At 40.1% G+C, this 17031-nt stretch overlaps 1 protein-coding gene across 2 annotated transcripts in view; it reads right to left on the bottom strand.

The window, feature by feature from the left end:
- Positions 1-3726: 3726 nt before the first annotated feature.
- Positions 3727-17031, bottom strand: part of arhgef10lb (Rho guanine nucleotide exchange factor (GEF) 10-like b) — a 197401-nt gene continuing 184096 nt past the window's right edge. For both annotated transcript variants that reach the window (XM_073031768.1, XM_073031769.1), the window contains one exon: positions 3727-16379. In XM_073031768.1, coding sequence (XP_072887869.1) covers positions 15865-16379 — 515 coding nt within the window. In that variant the 3' untranslated portion in view covers positions 3727-15864. The remainder of the gene's footprint in view (positions 16380-17031) is intronic.

Below are 17031 nucleotides of genomic sequence, written 5' to 3'. Positions count from 1 at the left end.
TCAATATTTAAGAGGTTTGGGTAGGTGCATGGATGGTAGGGGTATGGAGGGCTATGGTCCTGGTGCAGGTTGATGGGAGGAAGCAGCTTAAATAATTTGGCACAGAGAAGATGAGCCGATTGGCCTCTTTCTGTGTTGCACTTTTCTAACTCCATAACGTAGCTTGCCATAAACCAATCACAGAGTAAAACAGGATGGAAGGAAACCTTTTGACTCAATTTCTCCATGCCTAACATATTGCCCAAGTCTCTCCACTCCCATCTACCTGACCAGGTGTCTCTTAAAAGTTATAATTGCACCTCTCTCAACCACTTCTGCTAGCAGTTCATTCCATATACTTGACACCTTCTATTTGAGTAAGTTGTCCCTCAGGTCTCTTTTAAATCCTTTCTCTCTCACTTTAAATCTTTGCCCTCTAGTTTTTGATTCCCCTTCCCTGGGGGTGGGGGGGGGGGGGAGCGGGGAACTATGCTTTCACCCTATATATGCCCCACATAATTTTATTTAGTTCTATATTTATCCATCACAAAAAAAGTCTCACCTGTTGCACATCTATTACAGCAAAACAGAGAAGGCATTGCAAAGGAATGTCATTGGCTGAGAAGCATTTTGGGTACATCCTTGAATTAACGATATGCATTATATGCATCCTTATACACTAAAGGAAAATCGAACCCACTGTGCCTACAAAAAGCTTTTTGACATAGACTGGATTATTTTTAGTTCTGAGTTGAACAGTTCTTCAACTGACACCATGATTGACAAACTGGATGCAAGCAGTTGATCATCTAATAGGTTTTCTTTTTCCCTCTCTCTGGTCTCCAGCCAACTTCACTTCCTCACAACTATTTTTTTTCCCTACTGTATTTCTTTAATTCTTTCATATTTATTGCTTCTGTGATGGGGAGGCATGGTAGTGTACTGGTTAGCACAATGCTCGACAGTACCAACGACCCGGGTTCAATTCCTGCCACTGTCTGTTCTCCCTATGACAGCATGGGTTTCCTCCAGGTGCTCTGGTTTCCTCCCACAGTCCAAAGATGCATTGGTTGGTAGGTTAATTGGTCATTGTAAATTGTCCCGTGATTAGGCTAGGGTTAAAATGGGGGTTGTTGGGTGGCAAGGCTTGAAGGGCTGGAAGGGCCTATTCCACTCTGTATCACAATAAATAATTAAAAAAAACAATATCTTGCCTTATTTTCTTTAAGCCCCTTTTACCTTTGATGTGTTGAAATCAAATCTTAATATATCGTTATCTCTTATTCTCCATTTCAGAACACAACGAGTATCTACAGCTTTTTAAATCCAAAACTGTGCTTCTAATGCTTGACTTTGAACAACCACAAGTCGCCTCCTGCAACATCCTAAAAGTCCTGGAGGAGTCAGACAACATCTATGGAATGGAATAAACATTTTGAGCCATCACCCCTCATCAAGACTGGAAAGGAAGGGGAAGAAGCCAGAATAAGGTGGGTGAGGTTTGGAAAGGTTTACAGGCTAGAAGGTGATAAGTGTGATCAAGTGAGGAGAAAAGTGGGTGGGTGGGTGGGGGAGGAAGCAAGAAACTAGGAGGGGACCAGTGGAAGAGGTAAAGGGATGAAGAATGAGGAACCTAAAAGAAGAGGACACCGGACTATGGAAAAAAGGGAAGGAGGAGGGAAACCAGAGGAGGTGATAGGCAGGTGAGGAGAAGAAAAGGAGTGAGAACATAAGCAGAATAGGGAATGGAAAAAGAGAAGGGTGGGGGAGAAATGACTGGAAGTTAGAGAAATCAATATTCATGCTATCGGGTTGGAGGCTACTCAGATGGAATATGATGTGTTGTTCCTTCAAGCTGAGTTTGTTCTAATTATGGCAGTAGAGGAGGCGATGGACAAGCATGTGCCCTGACCAGTAGACTTCAATACCGTCCTTGAGTCATAAGTCTTCTCAGTACAATAAAGCAGCATGACAGAATCACATTAGGAAATCTGTACTCTTTAATTACTTTACCTAGCACTCTCTAGCAAATTTCACATTTCATGAATTACTGCCTTGGATTGGAAAATTACAAATGCCACTCCACTATTTAATAAGAGTGAAACAGATAAACTAGGAAATTATAGGCCTGTTAGTCTAACATCTGTTGCAGAGAAGTAACTGGAATGTATCATTAGGGAATGAGTGAAGAAGCATGTTGATGAAGTTGAACTGATTTGAGATCCTGTGTGGATTTCTAAGGTTGTGTCCAAACTAGCTGATTTTTTTTTTGTTGGTGATGTAACCACTATAATAAATAAGAGGGGGTCTATGGTTGAGTCTTCGTGGTTTCCAGAGGACATTCAATATGATTCCCCATTAGAGACTGGTAACTAAAATTAAATCTTGTTGACCCGGTGTTCGGATCTGATAAGGAGGTACAAGTTGAGCAGCAGGTATAATGGGTCTGTACACTAGAAGATGCCAGCCAATGGTGTATTGGCATCCACACCGGACTTCAAGGCAAGCAGTCTCAGGTTCGAATCTGGCCAGCTCCCTGCACGCTCTCCATCTCTGCTGGGTTGAGCATTGAGCTAGCAACTCAGCCTTGTAAAAACCAGATAAATTCTGAAGAAACGTCAAGGTTGCCACCTGATGCGCCACAAGGCGTGGAGAGGAACGACAACAACTATACTAGATGGTAGTATTTGACTCCAGCGATCATGATGCTTAACACAAGCTAGGTGAAACAGAAGGCTGGAGATTGGGGCTGAAAGGAATAATGGATCAACCATGATGAAATGGCAGAGCAGACTCGATGGGCCAAATGGCCTAATTCTATATTTTATGATCTTCTCACATGGTTTTGTACATAGAAGAAATGTTAATTTAGCACCAAAGGAAAAACATCAGGCTCTTATCTAAATGGAAAGAAGCTAGAATTAAGGAGAGGTATAGATCGTGTCCACTCTCAGCTACACGGGTGCATGGCCATGCAGTAACTGAAAGGCTCCTGCGCACATAGCCTTTGTTGCTCTGCAGCTGAAATTTTCTTAATATTTAAATATTCACCAAGGTGTGCAGTTTTCAGGCCATGTAAACGTGTCCTGTTCAGAACAATGTTTGGTCTGCACAGCTGAAAAAAAGATTAGAGGAAGGTCTGGGCAAAGATATTTACACAAGTTAGTGGAATGGTACAATAATTAAACAGACTCGGATTAAGTAGAGTTTCAACTAAGTCATTAATGCTGAATAAAACAATTGAGCAGGCAGAAACCATCTCCTCTGTTGGAGTAGCCAAAACAAAAGGACACAAGTTTAAAACTAGAGCTAGGACATTGAAGAACTGATTAAGGATATCACGGGTCACAAAATAATAGCACATAATGTGCGTATTATACAGATTAGCTATGATTTGATTGAATGAATGGCAAAATTGGCTCCAAGGACATCCACTCTTTCCTTTGTTGCAATCCCAGCAATAATGTGCTCCACTACTAAATCTACCAGAGCTCAAATGGAACCTTCAAATATCCATGTGGACCATGGAATATGAACAGATAGGGAGAATTGAAGGAATGTATTCAGCAGTTTATTAACTTTATGAAAGCTTCTTCCCCAAGGCTCTGACATTAGAAATTATGACCATCAGGTCTGATACTGATTCATTCTAAATTTCAGCATTCAATGCCTTCCTAGAATATTCAAAGTCAAATCACATTCAAGCCAAAAGCTAATTTTGTCCTATAATCAGAAACACACACGGGATCATTATATGCATCAATTTATTCATTTTTCATTCAATAAGCATTAAAGGGAAGCAAATGGCATATCTGTAACCCAGTCGGTATGAAATGACTTAAATTCATGTCTGGGACTGGTTTGTTACGTTCGTCCGTAGAGTTGATTGAAAACTTGTTAGTGGGCTGATACTGCCAGTGCTTGGGTTGCTTTGAACATGTTATAACTTAAACTTGCCAATAATAACAGCATGGTAGTGTAGAGATTAGCACAACACTTTACAGTACCAACAACAGGGGCTTAATTCCTGCTGTTGCCTATAAGGAATTTGCACTTCTCCCTGTGACTGCGTGGGTTTCCTCCAGGTGCTCCGGTTTTCTCCCATAGCCCAAAAATGTACCAATTGGTAGGTTAATTGGTCATTGTAAATTATTCCATGATCAGGCTAGGGTTAAATTGAGTCGAAGGGTCAGAAAGGGCTACTTTGCGCTGAATCTCAATAAATAAATAAAAAACAGAGACCCTGAGCTGATACCCAAATAGGAGGAGAGAACTGAAACAAGGGGATGGAAAATTCAGTAGGTTTTAAGGTTTCTTATGCGTGTGTCTGTGTGTGCCTGTTTACCAGCACAAGAGAGGCTCACAGGTTCCTCCCAAAACACCACCACTGACAATGAAGCCAGTCAGAAGAATCAAAGTGTACTGGCTACAGAAGAGAGTTGGCAGTTTGAAGTAACACTTCAAAACACATACTGAGCATGGCTAATTGGCATTACTTATCTCAAATCTTCACAGGCAGGGACAATACATTTTCTGGAGCATTCCGAAATTTTCTGGGCACAGAGTCATTAAACAGACATCTAGTGCTCAGACAGTGGCAATTGAAAAGGTACCAGTGGGAGGCATTGCTATCAGAGATACACTGATAACAGAAGAAATAAACACAGGATAACTGGACATTGTGTGCAGCCTTGAATGCAGCAGCATCCTTCCTCAATCTACGTATCATGTCTCAGCTCTCCCCCTCCATTTTGTACTGGCTACCCTCCCTCTCCATTCTCAGTCTTGATGCAGGGTCTCGACCCAAAATGTCGACAGTATCCTTGTCCCTCACTGACGCTGTTCAACCCACCGAGCTCCCCCAGCCTGTTTGTTTTCTGTTCCAGTGTCACTGGTTAGATGGGAAACGTGACAAACTGGCTGCTTAAATTTGGGGGGGGGGGGGGGGGGGGGGAGGGGCATAAATAGTCTGAGATTTCATTTGAGCACGTGAGGCATTTACAGCATGAAATAATGAAATGCTCCTCACTGTTAGCAATAACTTGGAATCAAAATATTGCTTTGAAAATGCACAGGGCCAGAATGCCAACAGTTAAAAAGAGATCAGCTTGGATCCCTACCACATGCCTATTAATCTGATAGGCCAACGAAATACCAAAGATGTTTCACTCAAATCGTGCAGAAATTGAAGGATTATGTTAATCCAGAACCATTCAAAACAGCAGAAAGTTACAAGTTGCACACAAAGAAATCAAAAAGCAGCAGCAGCTACTAAAGGATTTATCCTGTTATTGCAATTTTGATGAATTCTTAAACCATACATTGCAGGACAGATTTGTAAATTGTATATTGTTTGTAGGTGAAGGGATTAAGTCCAAATTATTAAGCATGTGGAGTCTTATGGCTGACCCTGCTTGCAAAATTGCATACTCTAAAAATTGCTGCAAAAGTGTCAAGGGATTTCATCCATTACCTGACACAAACATGATAGTAATTTACAGTCAGAAGACAGCAGCTCTTGAAACAAAGCCAGCATCACATCACTGCGTAGACTCTTGGTTCAGATGCAAAGGGAGTTATGTACAGTAGACAGTTTTTTTTAAAGAGTGTTGACATATTAGATATGTGAGAAGGTGAAATGTGTGTTCTGGCATGCTAATTCAACCCCAAAGCAATTAACTACCAGTAAGTTAAGGATGTGACCAAGGAAATTTACACAACAGGGAATGAGTCCAATAGAAATGGAGTCTACTGTAGTCAATTTGGAGTAGTTAGAATTAGACTCTTATGCCTCAAGTGGAAATGTTATTTCAAAATAAAACCGCAGATCAATAACCAGCCAATAAAAATCAACATTGTTACAGCAGCAAATAGACCTGTTAGAGATAGCTGCAGGTAACTTGGCCACTTTCATTTAAGTTCCAAGATACAACCAAAAGTACCAAAGGAACTAGATCACAGAAGTCATGTACTACAGTGGGCGACAATTAGAAATGCTGTTGGTTGCAGATGACAGTACAAAATAACCGATATTATCAAAGAAAGATTTGCTAATACGACAAATCCAGTAGGCAAGTTTTGTTTGGTTCCCACTGTAAAATTATACTCAAAACCACATGTACAAATACGAAAAAAATCTTTAATTTGCTTATACTGGTAATACAGACTGCAAGTAGCCTGTAGACAATATAAGCAAATTAAAGATGTCAAACCAGTACAGGTTCTCCCCAGAGTATGAGAACCTACTTGTGTACTGTCCATACATACAAACCATCACTTGGAGACCATTGGGACAGATCTGCCGACTGCTGTTGGGCTGCAAGAATCTTCTGCTACGTGGGAGCATCATGGCCACTACATTTCTGACTTGCAAACTGTTAAGATTATGAACAGTTATGGACAGTGTTACAGCTGTGCCTGCGAGAATAAATTGAAAGGTATGATGGTGGTTAAATAAAAGGCTAAATCTAAAAGAAAACTTTGCCAGAAATAACAGTAGATTTGAGGAATAGGAGCTTTTAGTACTTGGCAAAGAAAAGTAAAGTAATTGATAAAGAAAGGTGGAGTATGAGAATAGACTAGAGAAACTTAAAAATTAAGAGCTTTTATACATAAATAAAAAGGAAAAGGCAAAAAAGGAACTATTACAAATAGACACAGGAGAATTTATAGTGAGGGATAAGAAAAATAACAGACTATATACTTTTACAGAAGACACACAAAACTTGCAATTTTCAGAGAACCAAGAGTCCAGCAAGACAGAGAACTGGAAGAAAATAAGCATGTCAGAAATAGGCTGGAGAAGTTAGTGAGCTGATAACTCCCAAGGACCCAATGATATAAATCCTTGGGTTTTGAAACAAAACAAACTGTGACCTTAAGGACAATGGATGATCTGGTTATCACTTTCCAAAATTTTATTGATTCTGGAATTGATCCTGTGGAATGGAAAGTAGCAAATGAAGTCCCACTCTTTAAGGAAGGAGAGAGAAACCTGTTAGCCTCATAAATCTGTTATGAAGGATATAATAACAGAACATCTTGAAAACAACAGTCAATTGACCAGAGGCAATATGGATTTGTGGAAGGAAAGTCACATTTGACTGATCTACTGGAGATCATTGAGGATGTGACTTGTAGAATTGATAAGGGGGGAAACCAGTGGATGTGGTGTATCTGGATTTTCAGAAGGTTTTCGTAATCATCCTGACACAAATCAAAAACTAGATATTGTATGGGAAACGAAGAGAGGTAATAAGTGGACTGCTTTCAGGTCAGCGGACTGTGTCCAATAGGAACGACAACATTAGTGGCTGGGCTTCAACTTTCCACAATTTATATCAACGTATAGATGAAGGATTCAAGGATCATATTTCCTAGTTGTCTGACAAAACTAAACTAGGTGAGATTGTGCATATGGAATTGTACTTGATTAATTATTGCCCATGTACTGAGGTACAGTGAAAACCTTGCATGCTATTTATCCCAATCCATTTATTTCACAGAGCATTAAGGCAGTACAAGGTAAACTATAACAGAATAAAGTGTAGCCATTACAGAGAAAGAGCAGTGAACTCAGACAATGAAGTGGAATCTACTTCATAATGAGGTAGATTGTGAGGTCAAGAGTCCATTTTATCAGATTACAAAGCATTCAACACTCCTATAACAGCATGGTATAAGCTGTCCTTGAACCAGTGTTATCTTCTCCACAATGGAGGAAGGAAGGACAAGAAGAAAAAAGAATGCCCGCAAGAAGTACAGGAAGACGCCATGTATTTTTGTCATGAGTTGTGTCCACGACTCAGCAATTTCTTGTGGTCACAGGTAGAGCAGGTGCACTACCCAGGTGTAATGCATTCAGAAAGGAGGCTTTATATATGCACTGAAAAAAATCTGGCAAATTTCTTTAACCTCATGAGGGAAGAGGGGGCATTGGTGAGCTTTCTGGGCCTGGAGAGACTATTGGTGATGTTCACTCCTGTGAATTTGGCTGAGAATATAAGTAAGAAACAATGGAATAGATTGAGCAAGTGGGCAAGAATATAGCAAATGCAACACGTAAAAATATGAGGTTGTTCAAGCAACAGAAGGAACATATTATTAAATAGCGAGAGATTGGGTTGTGTTGATATTCACAGGCACCTGGGTGTCCTTGTACTGAAATTATTTAAGACCGAGACACATGTACAGCAAGCAAATACGAGGTCAAATAGTATGTTAGCCTTTATTATGACAGGATTTGAATGTAGGAGTAAGGAAGTTATATTGCAATTGCATAGGCTGTTGATGAGAACCCCATCTGGGGCACGTATGATTTTGTTCTCCTTAACAAAGACATTGCCACCAATAGGGCGCAGCAAAGATGCTCTGATTCCTGAGCTGGTAGGATTGCAGATGAGCGATAGACAGACAGGGACTACATTCTCAACTCCAGAAAAAGAAATCTCATTGAAACAGACAAAATTCTTAAAGGCTTGATAGTCTAAATGCAGGGAAGTTATTTCCCCTTGTTGAGGAGTTGAAGGCAAGTGAGTATATAATCTGAATGAGCAAGCTGTTTAGGACTGAAATGAGGAGGATTTTTTCCCTTCAGAATGCTTTACCCCAGAGGACTGTGGTACAGGGCATTTGTATACAAAAAAAAAAGAGGCTGGGGAAGTTCTGGGCATTTGGGGAATCGAACAACATGGGGATAGAGCTGGAAAGTGGCACTGAGATAAAAGATCAGCCCAGACTTGATGAATGACACAGCAGACTTGAGGAAATGCACGGCCAACTCTTGCTATTATTGTTTTATGTTCTTAGTGTAAACATTCACCAGTGCCATTAATTGCTAAACTGTCAAGTAGAAAAAGAACGAGACAAGCTGAAGTGGAGTTATTAAAAATGACTCTAAGAGAATGTGCAACCCCATTAGTAGTGTTTCCCATGGCAGGTAAAACAATTAGATTACACAAACTGATCTTCAAATCAGGCAGTCAATGATGAACAATACCCATTACTCGTCTCTCAAGACTTCTGTCTAGAACTGACAGAAGTCTTGCTGTTCACACACTTAGATATACACAGATGCTCAATTAAACTGTAGAGTCAACATTACCTCACTATAAATATGAGGGACTTTGTGTGTTAAACAAAATTGCAAATCAGAATTAAGTTGTCATTAAATATGTTCCAGTCAGTAATTAACATGTCCCTGCTCATCATAAACCACTGCCTAGGTAAACAGGAGGAACTCCTCCCTGCCCTTTCTATTGGAGACAATCAAGATTTTCATACAATTATACCACCATAATATGAAAGTGAAATGGAATAAAAAGGAGTAATATGAAACTGGCCACCTCCGATTAAACGTGTTTTACAACTAATTAGTGATGAAAATTGAGCCACTGTGAAAGTGAAAATGCCAGGGAAAGAGGCAAATCTCAGATCCTTTTTGATGATGTTCAATATTATCAGATTTAGCAAGGGCACACACACACACACACCAGCTGCTGTAACAGAATGAAAAGTAGAGATGGAATGAAGATCCAGCAGAGAATATAAACTTATACAAACAGAGCTTAAGCAACAAATCCCTGCTAATAGATTTTGTCATTTCTGGGACATTTAAGATTGCATTATGGACGATGGCCAAGAGAAGTCAACAATGTTCATGCGTTATACTTAAAATACAAGCAAATAGAATTGTGTGCAGATGGGAAAAACAAGCATCATTTCAGTAATGAAATGGTTTACCCAGTTCTTTTCGAGAAACTCATAAATGCCTGCTAGTCATTATAGATCCAGAATTAGCAATTACAACCATGATCCCTACTCGAATGCAAAGATGGGTGATTCTGTTATCAAGATGACTATACAACTGTGTATTTGACTTCCAGAATCAAAACTGCTTATTTTTTTAATATAATCATACTAGATTAAAAAAAATTTACCACAGCAGACTCTGACAAGGCGACCTGACTTACAACTACTGGATCAACACACAAAGCACGGGAAGAACTCAGCTAATCAAGCTTTGAAGTCAACTGGTCAGGCAGCATCTATGGAGGGAAATGGACAATTGTTATTTTGGGTCTTCCATCATATAAACCTGACAGATTTTGGATCGGGCATTTGAAACTCTTGAATTTGCATATTGCCTTCGAGAACTTCAGGACTTTACAATCAATGAAGTGTATTTTGTTCAATCCAGAGAACTCATGCACTGAAAGTTCCTACAAATGGTAAAGGTATTCTAATGTATGGACAAGATGGATTGTAAGGAAGATTAGGAATGATGTGTGCGAAAAAAATAGACAAGAGTTGCAAAGCTAGCCAAGTTTGAAATGGGTCAAAATATAATGTTAAACCCTCATCATGGGGATAGAGAGCACAATGACAAATTCACACAATACTAAATGGAGGTTCCAATGATGCAAAATAGCAATTGAGCAATTTTTGAATTGCTTTGATTCTTTCACGAGATATGAAAAAGAATTTTCTTCTATTGAATAACCATCAATAGGAATGTGACAAGCTGTGATGACTGCTGAATACACTCTGATAGGACTAGGCCTAACTTGTTTGTAAAGGAAATGGTGCAAGCAATCAAGAATATACTGGATTCACAGATAGAGTGATTCAAATGTTTATCCAGATGGCAGAAAAAATATTTCCGTTTTCACAGAAGTCTTTCAAGGCTCCGTCATGGTATTTGCAACTGATAGAAGCAATCAAATGAAGCCAACTTTCATGTATCAGCATCGAGCTGAGAATCAATGGCTAGGAGATGCTCAAGGGATTACATTTAATCATACGCTGAATTTAGCCTTACTTTATATACATCTCAAAAGCTTTCCTTATGAGTATTAACTTGTAATAATCATTCTTCAATTTCTACTTGCCTCAAAAAATGCTTCTAAAAATTAGTGCCTCTTATGTTTCTTAATTCTTCCAAACTCTTGGGTAATGCTCGGTCTGCCATTCTGAAACATACTGGTAATGTGTTTGTAATATGAAGGTCAACATTTTTGTCAGGAAAAAAAAAGTAATGTGGAAGAGCTCTGAGTTGGGCAGTATCTGTAGAGGGAAACGGACAGTGTACATTTCAGGTCAAAACCATTTAAAGGGTCTCCAGCAGAAATGATGCCTGCCCAATTTCCTCCACAGGTGCTGCCTGACCCACTAAGTTCTCCAGTATTTTCGCTTTTGTTCCAGATTCCAGTACCTGCTCTCATGACCTCAACTATTCTCTCTGTTTCAGCTAGAAGAACAAATGGTGTGAAACAAAAGTTGATTCCAAGAAAGTGAGAGGCTGTTTAGCACCCACTGTCACGTTGGATCTTCACCCAGATCAATATAAATTCCACTTTTATATTCGCATCGTCCAATAACTTTGGTGCCGTGCCACAACCATCTTATTTTCTGCCTTAGGGAGGAAGCTGGGGAAGGAGAATAGTGCCCCTTCTAGGTGACATAATAATTCCTTTTACTTCAATTTCCAAAACGTATTACTAACCAATGAGCAACAATGGTTGGCCAACCCACCTCACATGACTGAAGCAAACCTGGAGCCAATCTGGGGTGGAAGGTTGATTGATGTTGCAGTTGAAGTTTAAACTCAACTCCCTTGAAGAGCTGAGACCACAGAGACTGCTGGAATTGAGAAAGATAATAAGGAATCTGGAGGAAGTTGGGAGAGCTCAGCAGGTCAGCAGTTCAGGCAGGTCTGTGGAGTGAAATGGACAATCAAATTTTTGGGTTGAGGCCCTTTATTGGGACTGAATGTAAAGATTCCATAACCTGTAGTTCCGTATCTCCAACCAGCACCATTGACTCCAGCTACTTTCTCCACAGATGTTGCGTGAACTGCCAAGTATCTCCAGCCTTTTGTTCTACTTAGATTTCCAGTAAGTACAGAGCTTTATCCCAGTTCCAGCATTATATTGTTTTGTTTTCTCTTCTCTTCTCAACCATTTCCCTCCATTAACATCTTCTCCAGTCAGATAAGCCGCGATTAACAAATATTCACCTTAACCTCCCTTAGTCAGCACACCAATTTACATCAGGTAACCTCCCATCTATCTCAGACATTCCTTACAAGTCTTTCCCCCACCCACCTCATTTCTACTAAACTTACATCTTTTCCTGGTTTTGTTGTAAAAGGAGTTCCACCCGAAACACGAATGCTACATCTCTCTGCACATTTGCTGCACAACCTGCTTGGCATTCCCCGCATTTTTAAAAAAATTTGTGTAAGTTACATTTGGGAATCCTGATCATCCAAACTCATCAGCTCAAAACAAATCTGCAAATACATGCTACAATCCCCATCTGAGCTTTCTTGGCTTTTGCTCAGATCTAAACAGCCAACATTATGTATGGACATGTAGATCATTGAATGAATAATGGAGATGGATGAATCAGTATAATGAAATAAAACACGTCCTAATGAAAGCTCCTGGACTGTTCATTTTAGAGTCAGAAGAGTAACAAAGTACTTCTGTCAAACAAGCTTGACATTCAAACTCTAACTTTGTGTTTTTAACTGGGCACCAGTTAAGACAGGAATCTCTTTCAAAGCTATATATATATATACACACACACACACACACACACATATAGTTTGTATGAATTACCTTATTAAAGATTAGTTTCATTGGCTTTATTTATCACATGTACATCAAAATATACAGTGAAATGCTTCATTTATATCAGATCAAAATCAGTGAGAATTGAACTGAGAGCAGCCCAGCAAATGTCAGCCTGTTTCCAGCGCCAGCATAGCATGGCCACAACTTACTAACCCTAATTGTACATTTTTGGAATGTGGAAGGAGATCGGAGCACCTGGAGGAAACCCACGTGGTCACGGGGAGAACTTGCTGACTCCTTACAGACAGCAGCAGGAATTGAACCCTGATTACAGATCACTGGCTCTGTAAAGTGTTTATGTTAACCTCTACGCTACAACCTCACCCATTATTTCCGGTGAAAATTTCAGCCAGGTATCATGAATATTTGTAATCTAAAATTCGCTCGTCCTTTGATGGACTCTTAAGCTGTGTAAATAGTGTAAATGCCAAGGCACTGAAGTACAAACAGTTTAGGATTTTGCCTAAAGAGCCAATTGACTAAAGACTGCATTTTATTCTTCTTAATGACTCTTATATTGCACATAGGCAGTTACTTTGAAAGGGAAATTAGGTTAGTTCTACAGCATACCTCCATCCCTTCTTATTGAAGTTAATGGTCAATGGTGAATGATCCCATGGTTTGGACAGCTCTGAAGATCAGTTCTATAGTCCCTGACCAGTAAATGATACAGTAGTAGACGTAAGTGAACATACACATCTTGAAAGGTTGTGTATCATAGACTGACACCTTTGTAGACATTTTCTTGTGTCATCCTAAACAACTTGGCTAAGTAATTTTTGTTAAGGATCACACAATTCATTGTTTTCTTTCCAACCCTCAGAGCTAGTTTATCGGTAGGCAACAGAACAAAGTAGTGACTCAACAAAGGGCACTGATGATTGGAACTCTCTACAAACACAGGGCGCCTTGCAAGTAATTTATTAAATCAATTCCATTGATAGAACGAACAAGCAGGTTCGGGCAAGGGGCTCCATTTCCCAGCAAAAACCCTTAATGCCTCAATTTCCCAAAAGATTTGAGCTCTGCTGTAGCTCAGTAAATCAGTTGATTGAAATATTGGATCACAATCAGATTTTTACAATTATTTTAAACAAAACTATTGTTCTGGGTAGAAGGGAGGTTTTGAAAAGCCTACCTTCTATCAGATAGATGTGAACATGAACAAGATTAGGCCATGCTCAGTCGGTTACTGCATGATGGTGTAATATTGCCCTTGAATATTTTCAGCATGCGATGACATCCTTTTTGGAGATCTCAAACCCTGAGTAAATACTACAAATACAGTCAATATTTACATATCATAGCAATATGTCAGTAGCAAAGAGCAGGAACAGATACAATGATAAAATAACTTCTGTGCTATACATTATTCTAAAATGAGACCACAAACTCCCAAATTGTGATATCAATTATCATGCAGCATTATAAATGTTGCCCTTCATGGAGATTACTGTTTTCAAGGACTGGTTATTTACAGCATAAATAAAAGCATTCTCTCCGATCTTGGTTCAAAGTCAATATTAAAGTGCTTGCCCACGTTGTCAAAATCTTGGAGGTTACAATAAACTTGGCACTCTTGCCATTCACACAATAAGAGAGATGAGATTTTCTATTTGGAGAAAAAATATGATAGGACCAACCTTTGCATTCTTGCTCATTTTGCATTCATAAAACATCTCTTTTTATTTTGGTCAGCTGAACAGCCATCTATTCATTTTGTACAGCTAAGTCAGATGCGTGCAAGCATTTGGCCATACGTTTTTTGAAAAGTAGGCTGGAACTTGCAATATCCTGCCCGATGCATTTATTGTCTCAACCACATTGACGTAGGGACCAGCTGAATAGAATCTAGATAAGCACCAAAGAACAGCATGAAAGAATGGGGTTCTTCATGTTAAGGGTAAGGATGGGGGTAAGGTTGGGAGATGGAGGTGCAGGTCTCTTCATTGGGGGAAGAGAGGATGGGTCCCGGTGTTAAGGAAGCTCATACGTAGAGGTGAGGCCCGGGTTAATGTTTATGTGGAGCTTGGGTTTATGCAGTGTGCGGGGGGCGGGGGTGTAGGTGTAAGAGTTTTTTGCATTCTTCAAAACCAACAGTGCAAAATACTGCAAAGGCCTGAAATTGGTTGTGTTCCCTAGGTGGTTAAAGACTTGGTCAGATATTGGGAAGGGGTTGCAACCTCAACAATAACTGGAGTACAAGAGTCACAATTGCTGCAGCACGGTATATAGTAATATTTTTTGTGATTTGGTAAGTGTGCAGTAAGATGGAATATTCCACATGTTTTATAAACTGGCTGTTTGCATCCATCCTTCAATCAGAGCAGGAAAATTGACAGCAGCTATCAAACTGCAGACCATATATTCAGAGGCTGTAAAGCAAAAATCGCTGAGTTATCAACCAACATAGAGCTTTATTTTCACAAACCCACTACTCCAAATCATCTTTCCATACGAGTGTAAAGTTGTTCCACCACTGCCACTTGTAAGTCAGTTATTTAGAATGCAAGAGTGATGCACACCGCTCCTTGCTGGAAAGAAGGCAGTTAAATGGTGACAAAGAGAAAATATATTTAACCACCAGTATTCCCACTCTGGACTGTAATCCAGTGACCCAGCTTGAAAGTGCATGCATATAAATACCAGCTCAAGTTCAGCTTCAATGCCCTCTATAGTCATTAGCCGACAGACATTCAATGCCCAAGCTCTCGCATGAAGGCAGGCAATTTAGGTGCAGTATTAAAGGGCTGCCAGCGCCCATGGGATCATTACCCAGTTTGGCTGCATCTTGAGAGCATGTGTAGGGGGGTGGGAAGAGGAAGGGTGGGTGGAGAAGTGTGGAACCAAGAGGAAATAACTTCAGCAGTCCATTTTCTTCAAAGCATGGACTTCCAGACAGAAAAAAGAAGAGAGGGAAGGAGAGAGAAAACTAACACATGGCACAAGATATTCTCCCCACTTCCTTTCGCTACTATGCCCAGTTCCTGGACCCTTAGAAAATAAAGGGCAAAAAGAGTAATGGATTTGAATCCTCCTTCAAAAGGGAGGTGCCAATGTGAAAGAGGTTACCCTAGAATGCCTAATGCTGAGCATATTAGGGAAGTACAACATCCCGATTATTGAGTGCTTAACTCTGTTAAAGAGATACTTCCCTTTAAAACCCTTAGCGTTCTGGGCAGCTAACCATGGCACAATCCTAATTTTCCAGTGGTCACGTTCTACAAATGTGCACAATGTAGCAACACTACAGAGTCAATGGAATCTGCCAGATCAGCAACATGTTCTCGCTGCTGTGCACGGTTGGCTTAAAGTCTCTGTTAAAGTTCTGATATCCCCTGCCTCCAGAGGCTATAGACACTGAACTGACTTTCTCCTTTTTGGCAACCTCTCGGGTTGAAGACCTGCTTCGAACCCACACGTCCGGGTCATCCACTATCTCGTAGATGGAACCATCCTCGATGCTGTGCTCTGGAAACTTTCCACTGGCCTGGACCTCATCGTCGTACGCAGACAGTAACTGACCGGGCAGGTGAGAGGTTGAGTGTAAGTTGTAACACAGCGAAATCCCCTGTTTCTTATCCTGATGCAGATCCTGAATGGATTCCTGGGAGGAAGAATTTTCTTTGCCATCTGTCTCTTGGCATTCATGCACATTCTCGGAGGATTCGCTTTTCAATAATTCCAAATCCAGAGAGCCGATGGTTGGGATTAGAAACTCCACAGGTCCACAGTGGGCGTTTAACGAGATCATACCCTTTCCTGTGAAATGATGAAAAGCATTGTAATTGATTGGGGGAAATGAACTAATATGCAATACAAAACAGCCTTAGTCTCAGTTCCTTCAATGTCCACATTCCATGAGTTCATGTTGTTTAGACATCAAGGCAAAAGGATAGCATATCATTTAAAATAACACTTTAACAGGGGGATAGATCATCTGCAGCAAATCTCCCTGCATCCTCTGTTGTAGTGCAAGTATGACACAGATTAGCTGGGAGATAAAGATGCTCTAGTTAGGCAATGTTAAAACCGATTTTAGCCATTTCTACTGCCCCAAGATGGACCCTAGGCTTCATTTAGCTCTCAAACCAGACACCATTCTTTGCTGGAACTAAAAGAACATTGCCATTCTCCCAGAAACTGTATCTGCAAAGTATTAAGTAATGTCATGTGTGATGTTGGATCTATCTTCTATCTAAATTCTATCTTCTCCATTTTGTAAAAAGGCCACTGGACTATAATGTTAACTCAGTTTCTTTCTCCAGATGTACCTCACCTGCTGAGACCAGCGACAGCACATTCCATTTGATCTCCTGTGCTGTTGTTCACAAGATTTACTCTCCTATTTTTTTGGTGTTGAGTCACCACATTGCTCCTTCTTTGTTCTATCTACCACTCCAACAAGGTTTGT

The sequence above is a fragment of the Hemitrygon akajei genome, chromosome 29 (genome assembly GCF_048418815.1).
Source record: "Hemitrygon akajei chromosome 29, sHemAka1.3, whole genome shotgun sequence".
Taxonomy (NCBI): Eukaryota; Metazoa; Chordata; class Chondrichthyes; order Myliobatiformes; family Dasyatidae; genus Hemitrygon; species Hemitrygon akajei.
This window is presented reverse-complemented; position numbering and strand designations above follow the sequence as displayed.